Below are 13,690 nucleotides of genomic sequence, written 5' to 3' on the forward strand. Positions count from 1 at the left end.
TTTACTGTTATCAAAATGCTTTCAAACTTTACTGACAAAACTGACTCTGAGCCATGAGGAGAGGGGAAATTCCCCTCACACTTGATCAGATAACTCTGTGTAACTGTGTGTGACAGAGAGAACAGCTGCAGCTTCTGTGTCCTGTTTCGGACTGAAGTGTCTGTAGAGAGCAGAGGAAATGTAACTAATTGTTACAGCTTTTCATACTGTTTTTTGCTTTCAGAGTTTGTTTGATATTTGCTTTCTGTAGTCCGATATGCAACTCTGGCTGTGCATTCAAGTAGACACCCCTTCTGCAATTGATTTGTCCCAATATAGCTAATCCTACCCTCAGTAAATTACAGCTTTTGCCTCTGATATTTAACATGAAAGGTAGGAAAATGTTTACACAGCAACTTAGACATTATTTGTACATTGTCATTTTAGAACACTTGGGTATCGATAGTATTCCTTTAAGAAAGGACCTTTTCAAAGTAAACGGTCCTTTCGTCCCTCCTTCTAAGAATAAGTCAGATCCCTAGTCCTCTAAGGGCAGGAGATGGGCTCTCTACAAGTCACAGAAGCCTAAGGGCCTGTTCAGATTGCACACGTTTCCAGCTGCGTTTTGGAAACGCGTGCAGAAGGCCAACACGCACGACATCAGACAGTGCATAGAGTGCACTGTCTGATGTTCACACTGCATGCGTTCCGGACCTGTGCGGTCCGGGAACGCATGCTGCACGCAGATTTAGCAAAAACGCGCGGCTGTCCCATTCACTTTTCAGTGATGTGATCAGCCACGCAACGCATGCAAACGCGGATGGCGTGCGTTCGTACGCGTTGCGTTCCGCATGCGTGGCCGTCCGCGTTTGTAATGTGAACCGGCCCTAAGTCCAACTTCACTTTTTACCAAGAAGTCAGATAAGCAATGACGCTAGTATTCCAGTGAGATGGAGAATTGCAAATTTCAAAACATGGCAACTACAGTGCACAAAATATTGGTTATTTAGGCTTCTTTCACAGTGGGACGTTACAGGCGCAGGTTAGAGCAGCTTGTAACGCAGCCCAGCTCACAGTAATGAAAAATCAATGGGCTGTTCACAGTGCCCACGTCGTGTTACACTCTAGCGCTGGACGTTTAAAGAAAGTGCATCATGCTGTGCGTTATACACGGTTTTAGCCGCATTAGACTGTTTGCATATGCTCAATAATGTGTGTTTTTTGTTTTTTCTTGCAGGAGAGGAGGGGAGAGTCCGCTGTTGTGGCCAGCCACATGACTAATTAATATGCACTGCAGTGTTAACTTCCTGGAGCGGCCGCTTATTGGCTGGCAGGACCACGTGATGCGGAGTTTTCCGATCACGTGCTCTCCACAGTCTTTTGCCGCATGCGCCGTTTTCGTCCGATAGTAAGCGTCAAAAAGTACGCATCACAGACCCATCAGGAGACGCATAACGTGGCTCTAAATAGCATCCAACTTCAAAGCTCACATGCGTTGCGTTGCGGGCACGTTATGTGACCTTAGCGTCGCATCTAACGCAACGTCTTAGTGGGAAAGAGCCTTTAAGGTGTTTTTTGTTGGAGGGATACAGAATAGAGTTCAGCCAGCCTCCTTTTAAGAGCTTTTGCATTACTCTCCGTTTGCAGGACCAAATAAAGTTTTCAGCCCTACAATCGAAAGTCCTTTCCTTGTTTAGAAAAAAAGGGTAATTCGAGAAGTACCGAAATGTCAGAGGACAGGGATTCTATTGCCCTGTGTTTTGTCTAGTAAAGGAGCTACAGGGAAATTATCAGTTCATACTAAATTTAAAGAGTCTAAACCAGAAGGTAAAATACAGAAAATTCAGGATGGATTTGATCTATTATTCATCTCTTACAGAAGGACGATTTCCTAGCCTTTCTAGACTGAAAAGATGCGTATCTTCAATTACCGATACATCTGACTTCTCAATAATGCTTAAGGTTTGCCATCCAGATGGAGGAAGAGGTAAGAATGTATCAGTTTAATGCTTTGCCCTTCGGATTATCCTCAGCTCCATGGTTGTTTATGAAGGTAATGTCTGGGGTTCTAGCTACACTTAGACAGAGAAAGGTTAACATTTTGGGTTACCTTGATTTTCTGTTTTGGGGGACATCTCCCAATTCGGTAAGAGATCAGATTGTTACGACAATAGTCTTACTACAAGATCTAGGTTGGATCATTAATTGGGAGAAATCTTCCTTAATTAAATCCTACACAGATTATACATTTGTTTGGGCTATTTCATTAGCATATCAGACACAGGGGGAGCAATTCAATTCTATCATGGCTTATTCCACAAGAGGAATTTCGACTTCTTGGGCAGAGAGGGCAGGGGCCTCTATAGATCAGATTTGCAGAGCTGCGACCTGGTCAAGTCACAATAAGTTTGTAAAGCACTATCGCCTTAATGTATCTGCCTCTGCAGGTTTATCCTTCAGAAGGAAAGTTTTGCAAGCTGTGGTCCCACCCTAAGGTTTTAACTCTTGTATATCGTCTCATCCAGGGGTGCTGTCCGAAATGACGTTCTGGGAAAGACCACTTTACTTACGGTAAAGTCTTTTCCAGTAGTCATGAGGACAGCACCCCTGCAACCCGCCCTTATTTGGGTAGGAAAGAGAAATAAGTTTGTGTAAGCATCATTAAATGTCCGTGTCATCTTTTTATTAACTGAGGTACTGTGGCAGGTGTAGTATCTTATATGTGGCTGCCTATTGCTTATGCAAATTCTTCTTTTAACAGTTTCCTGTCCACAGTGGGGAGGGAGACAAGTCTCATCCAGGGGTGCTGTCCTCATGACTACTGGAAAAGACTTTACCGTAAGTAAAGTGGTCTTTTCGCACTCCATTCACTCTCATGCACTTTATTTATAGGCTGCTCCGGTTTACATATTGCAGTTCTGTGTATTACTACTATCACTTAGCACATTTAAGATTATGGTCTGTTGTTGTGTTTTTCCCTATATGTATGCATTTGCTATTTTGCACACTTATTTATACTGAACCCGGGTTCAAGCATTAGTGAGCTCTAAATAGATGCTCACTCTGCTGTTATTGTTGCATATCCTAATATATGTTGAGGATAGTGTATATCCAGCCATCAGGTGTATTTTATTGTTTATACAACATTGTGATTTTTTTTGAAGATCCATATCATCATTATTTATAATTGATATCATTGTTCACTTGCAGCAGTGGGTTGTTTCTTGCCGTTTTTACTTGATTTTAGTTGTATGCGGTTTCTCATTGTGTCCTTTATTTATGTGGAATATTGAATAAAACTATTTTTGCATCTTTAAGTGGTGCTTGTTACTAGGGGCTTTCTTTCCCTCCCTTTTTTTTGCTGACCCCAGCAGTTGTTAATTTACCTAGCCCTAATTTTTCTTTTTTTTTTTTTCCTAGTGATCTCTTGTCTTTCTGTTAACTCTTTCCTGGCTCATTTTCTGTCCTTCAGCTCCTACATGTGAGAACTGCAGGGATAAAAAGGCTGTTTGCTTCCCTTTCATTGCTAAACTGTCACTTTAAAGGACACCTGAGCTGTTACTACCTCTGTGCTACCGTGTTTGGTTTGGCATCCTTCTACTTTCCTGTAGCAGTAGAGCATTGTACCCTCTTAGCCATCAGCGAAAGCAGAGAGTTTTGAATCAGGATGATACCATTTATTGATTTAAAGAAAAAGTAAGGTTTCTGCTAATAAACCTTCTTCAGACTTTGTTCTTGTATACTGTCGATATGTTAGAGCACACCACCATATGTACATTCAACATTCAAAAGAGATGCATAGATTTTTCAGCAAATATAAATAAACCTCATTCAGATGCTTTAAAGTGGAGCTGAACTCTTGCACAGGACAGAAGGAAAACCGAGAAATGTACCATGTATGTATTTAGAGAGCCTGTCTAATTCCCCCTCCTCTGTGTCTAATCACAAGTTGTATCTCTACACTGTCACCTCAACAACAAAAACAAAAGACCGAGAGCCCAAATTGTGCAGAATGTGCAGAATGTACAGATAATTGGATTAATAATTTGATTAATGGTTATACTCACAAGCACGGGTTGCCCCTAGGCAACCACTCCATATGCCAGTGGGGAGAATTAGAACCTGACCACACTCAGGTATAAGATGTCGCTCTCTGTAGAAGGAAAATAGGAAGAATCCTTGCCACCATAGGTGGATCACTTTGTTATTAGGATGCGGATCAGAGGCGCCAAAAAGAGTAAAAAATGTAAACAATTTAAAAATGGGGGGAGATTTAATCCCAACTCACCACCCATAAAACCAAGAACCAGCATAAGACTCAAAGTTCAATAAGAACAAGAACGATTTATTGGTACTCCCAGGTGCTACGCGTTTCACGGGAATTATCCCGCTTCCTCAGGCATTCAAGCAGGAGTACAAGCTATTAGGGGTCTGGTATGCACTTAGCGCTAAGTGCATACCAGACCCCTAATAGCTTGTACTCCTGCTTGAATGCCTGAGGAAGCGGGATAATTCCCGTGAAACGCGTAGCACCTGGGAGTACCAATAAATCGTTCTTGTTCTTATTGAACTTTGAGTCTTATGCTGGTTCTTGGTTTTATGGGTGGTGAGTTGGGATTAAATCTCCCCCCATTTTTAAATTGTTTACATTTTTTACTTTTTGGCGCCTCTGATCCGCATCCTAACTACACTGTCACCTGACTGCCACAACATCTAAGTTCATTTGAAAGCACAGGATGTTAAAAATGTCTGCTTCCATAAAAGCAGGAAGTAGACACTGCAGATTTATTGCAGGATTTGTATCAGCTGTAACAAAAATGTTTATATTTAAAGGTTATGTTGTTTGGTATCTTTTAGAGCAGAGAGGAAGTTCTGAGTTCAGGTCCACTCTAATTACAACAGAACATCCAAAGTGGGTCTTGACAGGATGTTTGCTACTTACCTGTTCTGTTTTGTATGGGCTTCTCTCCATTGCACTGCTCTGCCACCTGTTTGTGGTTCCGACTGCAGCCAGTCTCACAGAGGACAAAGCAGTGCATGCTCTTGCCACTCACGCTCCCTGTAATTTCTCGCTCCTGCCTATGGCCGGTACAGTGTTATGCATTCTTGACAAGTACCGGCCATACATCAGCGTAATTTCTCAAGTATGCATGCCCAGAACCCTATCGACTGCTGTGCTGAATTATTTGTTGAATGGGGGGCAGAGCAGCACAACTGAAATGAGCCCATTCAAACCAATGATCGCTAGTCAGAGTGTTGGACAAAATATTTTTGTGGGGGGCGGGGGGGGTTGGGGGGCACTTGGTGACAGCAGGCCTAGAGCACTGGAAAGTACAAATCCGGCCCTGCAGATGAGACAATACGGTGTTTGTTGCAGGGAAACCACCCCACATGTCAAATGCTGACATGCATGGAGTTTCAAATGCTACCATGTGGCTGCATTGAAGTGTAAATGAGGCGATCTGTGACATGATATACAGTATGTGTAAGTACAGTACAAAACATATTAACCAGGCTTTTTTACTTGTTTTGCTGCCTGAAAGTTATTTTTTAGGCATGGAAGTGACAGCTTTTGTCCTGGCGGTATGGGAATATAGTGAACATCACTGATAAGCAAATTACAGCTATAAAAGTTTTCCTGGTAGAATACAACTTCTGAGGGCAGGGAGAGATAAAATACATGAACTATTGACCTTTTTCAAACTCTGGGACACTTAGTAGGCTGCCACTAATTAGAGACGGTAAAACATTCAACCTACTTTGTAAATGTTTAAATATAAAAGAAAACCCTGGGATACGTATTCATTTTTAGTAGTAGGAGGCTAAATACAATTATCTAATCAGATTATTCTCACCTTGGGTTCACTTTAAATTGCAGCCCCAGAAGTGGTCGACAGATGAGATGCTGACGTGCACAACATGCAGGAAGTTCAGACATTTGTGTGGAAGGAGCCTTAAAGAAAACCAGAGAGGTCAATGCAAAAAGATTTGGTACTTACCTGGGACTTCCTCCAGCTCTATAAGCACCGCTGAGTCCCTCGCTGTCCTCCTGCGTGCCTCCATTCAGCCACAATCAGCCCCGGTATCTGACTCAGTGGACTACAGTTAGGCTCAGTGACGTTAGCCGGGATCTTCTGGGCAGAACACTCCGCCTGATGCCATGGAGCCAGATACCGGGGCTGATTGCCGCTAAACGGAGGACTGTGGGTGGATGCCGAGGGATGCATCCGTGCTTATGGGGCTGGAGGAAGCCCCAGGTAAGTAAAAGAAGGAAACCTCATAGGGAACAGTTTTCCAATCAGCACTCTTACAGCACAAAGCGTTGTGATTGGCTGTATAGTGTGGGCGTAGTTCACTCTGACCTATCTGAAACCTAGCAGTTGGAGAGGGTGCCTTCCACCCAATCATGTTAGCTGAATTGCCCTTTTAGGTTTCTTGCTGGGTCCCCATAAGCAAGTTATTTGGACAAGCAGCATAAAAGTGACACAATTCCTGATTTCTTTCCGAAATTGGTAAATTGCGAAGGACTGGAAATTAAGGGCAATTGGCTGTGCGCCACTAGTGGTGTTTGTTTTGACTGTTAAAGCTACTCTCCTCCATGGCATGGTTTGGGTTTTTCTCACTGCTGGCACTGTACCCATGCTAGACTCTTGGTCGTTACCTGCCGCATATCATATAGCCTGTGTACGAGGCTTAAAGTGGGATTGTCACCATAAAAATTACATTTAAACAGCAACTGTTCTGACTGAGTGTATTAAAGAGAACCCGAGGAGGGGTTCTGAGAATAAAATCCCCATACAGAGGCTGGGTCTGTCTATAGAGCCAAGCCTCTGTTGCTATATAGTTCGCCCCTAAGCCCACCCTGCGCTCTGCAATACCCCCCTAAACACAGCCGCGCTGGCGACACGCAGCTTGTCGCAGTGCGCTGTTTTCCTCTCTCCTGTCAGTATCGCCGCTCCCCCGCCTCCTGCATCGCTCCGGTCCCGCCCGCATCCCTCCCCTCGCCGCTGATTGGAGGGAAGGGACGCGGGCGGGACCGGAGTGAGGAGTGAGGTAAACACAGCGCGCATAGCGCGGCTGTGATTTATGGGGTATTGTAGAGTGCAGGGGGCGATTAGGAGCGATCTATATAGCAACAGAGGCTGGGCTCTATAGACAGACCCAGCCTCTGTATGGGGATTTTATTCCCAGAACCCTGCCTCGGGTTCTCTTTAAGTGATAAAGATGCTAATCCTGCATTCAAAACTTTTTCTGCTGGTATGGTGTGGAGTTATCACATACCTTAGGCGCACTGGCCCTTTAACCTCCTTAGCGGTATGGACGAATATATACGTCCATCACCGCCGGAGGTCGCCGCTCAGGCCCTGCTGGGCCGATTTTTGTGAAATAAAAAGCAGCACACGCAGCCGGCACTTTGCCAGCCGCGTGTGCTGCCTGATCGCTGCCGCGAGCAGCGGCGAAAGAGGGTCCCCCCCAGCCGCCCGAGCCCTGCGCAGCCGGAACAAAAGTTCCGGCCAGCGCTAAGGGCTGGATCGGAGGTGGCTGACGTCAGGACGTCGGCTGACGTCCATGACGTCACTCTGCTCGTCGCTATGGCGACGATGTAAGCAAAACAAGGAAGGCTGCTCATTGCGGCCTTCCTTGTTTGTTCTGGTCGCCGGAGGCGATCAGAATGACGCTTCCGGAGCGCCCTCTAGTGGGCTTTCATGCAGCCAACTTTCAGTTGGCTGCATGAAACAGTTTTTTTTTTATTTTAAAAAAAACCCTCCCGCAGCCGCCCTGGCGATCTTAATAGAACGCCAGGGAGGTTAATGGCCATTGCCATTCAGTTGCATGCTGGGGGTTCTTTTTATCTATATATTCCTCCTCTTCCCTTTAATTGCCTGCCTAGCTAAAACATAATCCTCTGCTCAATTGTGTTTACAAGGCTGATGTGACTCAATGATTGGAGAAGAAAAGAAAGTTTAGGGGAAGAAATTACATCCGTATTTAGCCTCAAACTGTGGGCAAAAGACATGGTTCCCACCAGGAACATAATTCTCTTCATTTACTATATAAAAATCAAAACGTGAACAGTACAATAAATGTTATGTAAGTAGATCAAGTATTTATCTACTTTATATGTTTTGGGTTTTTTCCCCTGGCATAGTTATGGATAATCCTCCTGCTTTAAAGGATACCAGATGCGAAATAACCTAGAGAAACAGGGGAGCAGGTGTATACTGTGACCTGTCCTGATGCCTACTGCTCTCCATTCTCCTTTCTACCACTGCATCCTACCTAAATGCCCCTCCAGCAGCCTTTTCCGGGTCGCCGGTGTAGGGCACTGCTGCGCAGGCCGGGCTGCATGTGCCCGTGGCCAGAAATGCACTGCGCCCGCGTATCCTTTGTCTGACATCTTTGGAAATTCTTGACCGAACTTCACTGTTTGTGACGCAATGCTTGTATAACGTGCGGAGTGATTTTTTTTTTCCCCTTCCATGTGTTCCTGTTTTTACAGGGAACACAATGGAACTACAACAGTGAACCTAGCCTTTTAGGGCCCGTTTGCACTACAGCGAATCTGCATGCAGATTTGCATAAGGAATAGAAGTGAATGGGCCTGTTTCCACTTGTCCGGTATTCTGTGCGGTTTGTCATGCAGAAAAAATCTGCACGGCAGACCCATCAGAATTTGCACGCGATTCATCGGTAATGTAATTAATTGGAAAACCGCAAGCGTTTTAGTCTTGCGGTTTTTCATGCGTTTTCGCGTTATATCCCATGTCAATGCTTACCGGAATTGACATGGTTAAAATTGCAAGCGAATCCGCTTTAAAATCCACATACAAACACGAACAAATCCGCAAACCGCAAGGGTATTCGTTGGCACGTTTTTGCAACAGAATTGCGACGCAGTAGTGGAAACGGGCCCTCAGTGTTTGGGGGATAGTCAATGAGATGCAAATTCTTAGTTGATGCATCAAGATACATTTTGCTGCTTCAAAGTTGGGAGTTAACCACCTTAGCGGTATGGACGAGCTCAGCTCGTCAAGTACCGCCAGAGGGTGCCGCTCAGGCCCTGCTGAGCCGATTTTGTTCAAATAAAGTGCAGCACACGCAGCCGGCACTTTGCCAGCCGCGTGTGCTGCCTGATCGCGGCCGCTCTGCGGCGATCCGCCGCAAGCAGCGGCGAAAGAGGGTCCCCCCAGCCGCCTGAGCCCTGCGCAGCCGGAACAAATAGTTGGGCTGGATCGGAGGCGGCTTACGTCAGGACGTCGGCTGACGTCCATGACGTCACTCCACTCGTCGCCATGACGACGAAGTAAGCAAAACACGGAAGGCCGCTCATTGCGGCCTTCCGTGTTACTTTTGGCCGCCGGAGGCGATCAGAAGAACGCCTCCGGAGCGCCATCTAGTGGGCTTTCATGCAGCCAACTTTCAGTTGGCTGCATGAAATAGTTTTTTTTTAATTTAAAAAAACCCCTCCGCAGCCGCCCTGGCGATCTTAATAGAACGCCAGGGTGGTTAAAGGACTATTATCGCGAAAAAGTAGGCAGTTAAATATCTGACAGAACTGACAGGTTTTGGTCCAGTCCATCTCTGCATGGGGGATTCTCAGGGCTCATTTACACTTAATCAGTTGGTACGCGTTTTCTTCATAGCAGTGTTTTGTGAAAAAGCTTTCAGTTAAAATGTGTTAAAGAGAAACTCTGACCAAAAATTTAACTTTATCCCAATCAGTAGCTGATACTCCCTTTTACATGAGAAATCTATTCCTTTTCTCAAAAAGACCATCAGGGGGCGCTGTATGACTGATATTGTGGTGAAACCCCTCCCACAAGAAACCCGTCCTACAAGAAAAGTATGTACTTTTTTTTTGGGCCGTTTCCGGTCTGTGAACCTTGTTGCATTGTGGAAAATAGCTGTTACAGCTGTTTCCAACTGCCAAAAACCATGCAGCAGCTACTTCACCTGCCAACCGTAAAATGTTCACTGGAGTTCCTCTTTAAGTGTGAACTGTGCCATAGGAAAACATGGGCATTACTTTGAAATCTGTTTTCTTTCAGTTATAACTGAGAGCAACTGATTAAATGTAAAAGGGCCCTGGGTTTTCTTTATTTTCAACAGCATTTCCTGAACAGCAAATGCAGTGTCTCTGACAAAATAGTGTACAAGTGAGTATGGGAGGCTGGCTGGTATCTTGCTATTTTGGCAGTTAAACTGCTGTTCAGGAAATGCTGTTTGAAAACAAAGAAAACACTGAGAATTCCGTATGAGAAAATGGACTGGCCCAAAACCTATTGGTTCTGTCAGATAGTGATGGGAATTCCGGCTCTTCTCAGAGAACCGGCTCTTCTGAATCGGCTCCCATTAAAGAGCCGGCTCTGAATTGGCTCTTCATTAAATATCGCTAGACACCACAGAGAATCACAGTAAAAGCCCAGCCCCCGTCTCCATGACAATTCTCTGATTGGGGCAATGTCTCCTGCTACTGCTCTGCTCCGCCCCATACACTCTTACAAGCTGCAAGAGGACTACATCTCCCAGCATGCCTCAGCGCCCTTTATTACCGACCAAAGCAGAGCTGTTTGGGGCGGCTGAGGCATCGGCTCTTTGAAAACTGAGAACCGGGTCTAATCGTTTGCAGCAAAGAGCCGGCTCTTAGCCGGCTCGTTTGCGAACGACCCATCACTACTGTCAGATTTTAACCACCTACTTTTTTGCAATAGTGGTCCTTTAGGACTCGTTAACACTAGGGGTGTTTTTACAATTTTTAAGCGCTGGTGATTTTCAAAATCGCCCTGAAAGCGCTTCTGCAATTATTCCCTATGAGAGAGTTCACATCTGAGCAGTACGTTTCCAATCTTCTCAGAAAAGCGGTGCATGGGCAATTTTTAGGCGATTCTGCCTTAATGGAAGGTATAGGAAAACGCAAAACACTCACAAAATCGTTTTGTGCAGCGATTGCGTGAGCGTTTTTAATACTTTGTATTCTTTTCTGGATCAGAGCTATAAGTGAACATTTGTGGCTACCCACAATGCACCATTACTGAATACGCAAATTATCTTTTCCCCCTGGCTGCTGGCTCCTACTGTGGGCTAGCCACCCTGGCCCTCACATGGATCTCACAGGGATCGGACAATCACACCTGCAACCTGGCTTCCCAGTCTGGCATCCTAAGGCCCATCTTCATCTACACTAGGATGTTGCCAGACCAGCAGCCATGGATCCTTCATAGCGGATCGCTTACAGACGCAAGCCAGCCAATCTGGACTCTTACTGGTTACACTGCAATACTTAGGGGTCTCACTGTCCCTGCTCTCTCACCTTCTCTCTATTTTTTCTTCTCTTTCTTTCCTCCCCTCTCTCTCTTTCCCAGGATAGACCGGGAGACATCCGATTCAAAGTATCGCTGCAGAAGCGTTTTGAGTGCCATGGATGGGAGCGGAATATCCCTCGGTCCTTTCCCTTGGGTTTATTTTACGGTTCCTTTACCTATACCTTATATGCTACACTCTGCCTGAATATGCTACTATATGCCTCTGTATGCACTGTATGTATCCACTGTATATTTAATACTGTACCATCACCGACCCTGTTTGTGCCAAAATCAATTCCGGGTACAACTCACGTTGTACTTGGCGAAATAAATGGATTCTGATCTTTTCGCTCCTGTAAGCCAGGCTGGCATCCAGAACCACTGGTGTATAGCAAGCCTATACACCAACCCCAATCATTTTTTATTGATCAAAAAAGATTCTTTTCAATTTCCTCTCTATTAGATCGTTTTGCTTGCACAGAAAAATCAAATGATTTTATTGTACTGTGTATGGGCACCATAATACAGTATATATAAATTTGCATAGAAATAATTGAAAATATCATTGGCCGCATTTTCCTGTTCAGTAACCTTGCTATTTATCCTACCAATTGGTTTTAAAGTAATACTAAATTCTGGCAGACTTGTAATTTCAATAGAGTATTTCCTTTTCTGTCTGGCTGAGCTCTAACTTAGCAGTTCACGTCTTGCCCGGCGCGCTTGGTGAAACCAGCCCACCCCACAGGGGTTTGCCACAGCCTTCTGTCGCTCCTCCTCATCTTTTAAAAGGCATTCAGATTAGCCATTCGTCCGATGGTATAGCTTCGCTGCATTTGCCCTGAGTAAACATGGCGCCGCTATTTTATGCCGGTCTCTGCAATGCGTTCTAGGAAATTGCCAGCAGGTAATATGGCGTTCGAAGCCTCGGGTTCACACTAGATGCCCGCTGCGCTGTAACCTTTACCCTGTTGGCAAGGGGCGTGGCAATTGTCTCCAGCAGGCCGCCATATTGGCTGTTGTCCTGTCCAAAGCGTCCAGGACTGGGCTGTCGACTTTGGGGGAGATATTTGCGGTGTCGGGGCCAGCTGGTTGAATTGAAGGAATAGTGCAGACGATCAAGCAATGACCAGGAGGAGGAACAAGCAGGCAAACACCCGCAAGGAACGTGTAGTGGGCCAGCAGAGGCCGGGAAAGGGCTCTCCTACTTCTGATGGAGCAGAGACAGATGCCAGAGAGAGGCTGGAAGATGTGGGGAAAGGACAGGTATGTGCCACACCCCCTAGGTGTCTGTCATCCGCTATAGTAGACGGGGGTATGTAGTCCTTCTCCCCGGTCTGTCATGTCTCATTGCACACCTGTCCAGGAGGCAGGCGTCCACCTCTCCTCTCTGCACATAGACTGGTACTGTCCTTCCCCATACACAGCCCCTCATGTGTGAGAACTGCCTCCTGTACCACTCTGAGTTCTGGTTCACCATGAGCTTGCTGGTTACCTGTACCACTCTAGATGGGGAAACTCACCTACCCACCATCACCTTTGCAGCTGCATCCTCCTGCCACTCTTCCTGTCCTACAGTCTTCACTGCATACCTTTTCTGGAGGGGATAAGCTCCACAGCATCTAAGTACCTCTCTACCTTTTTATGGTTGTTCATTGTACACAAGTCCTTGCATAACCCTGCTGCACACCCTCCCAGAGATGGAAATAGAGTGTTCAGCTTGTACGGCCTCGTCTCCACTTTAATGCTGCCTGCAACTCAGGTTGTCGTCCCAATGCATGGCACCTGAGGTGATAAGCGATTCTCTGGGATGCAATAGTGATTCCATTTGTCATTAGTGACAGGAGAATTCATGGAGAAGCATGTGATTTGTTTGGTAGCTGATAGAATTGAAAGCGCTGATTTGCTGTGATCACATCTGTCTTTAGCGCATGATCATGACTAGCAAATCAGAGACTTGCATATCTATCACCTGACTAAACTGATCTCATACTGCTCCATGAGTTCTCTCAGATCTGATCATAACTTGTTATAATAAATTGAATCAGACACGTTTGCACATGATGCAACCATGTGTTGCGGTTCCACACTGAATCGCCAAGCATGGGTGGAAAAGTCACTGCTATTGCTGATGTCCTTGCAAATTGCATCACTGTGCGTTGCTGAAAACGAAATCAGAAACACAGGTGGAGATGAGGCCGTAATGTGTAAAGCAAGCATAGCCCTGTGTAGGAAGTTTTTTTTTTTTTTTCCCAAACTTGAGGGGTAGTTTTTATTGTCAATCAGTTTTTTTCAGGGCTGTGGAGTCTGTACAAGAATCTTCTGAATCAGACGCCTCAGTTTAGGGAACCTTTGACTCCGGGTACCCAAAATGGCTCTGACTCTATTTAGTCTAATACTTACCAGGGCTG

The 13,690-nt window shown here is 45.4% G+C and overlaps 1 protein-coding gene across 1 annotated transcript in view; it reads left to right on the forward strand.

Annotated features, from left to right (window-relative positions):
* The first annotated feature begins 12,283 nt into the window (after positions 1-12,283).
* LOC137563950 (protein FAM193B-like) overlaps positions 12,284-13,690 on the forward strand; it is a 51,955-nt gene continuing 50,548 nt past the window's right edge. Inside the window, 1 exon segment of the mRNA XM_068277074.1 lies at positions 12,284-12,545. Coding sequence (XP_068133175.1) covers positions 12,405-12,545 — 141 coding nt within the window. The 5' untranslated portion in view covers positions 12,284-12,404.

Source organism: Hyperolius riggenbachi, chromosome 3 (genome assembly GCF_040937935.1).
Source record: "Hyperolius riggenbachi isolate aHypRig1 chromosome 3, aHypRig1.pri, whole genome shotgun sequence".
NCBI classification, from domain to species: Eukaryota; Metazoa; Chordata; class Amphibia; order Anura; family Hyperoliidae; genus Hyperolius; species Hyperolius riggenbachi.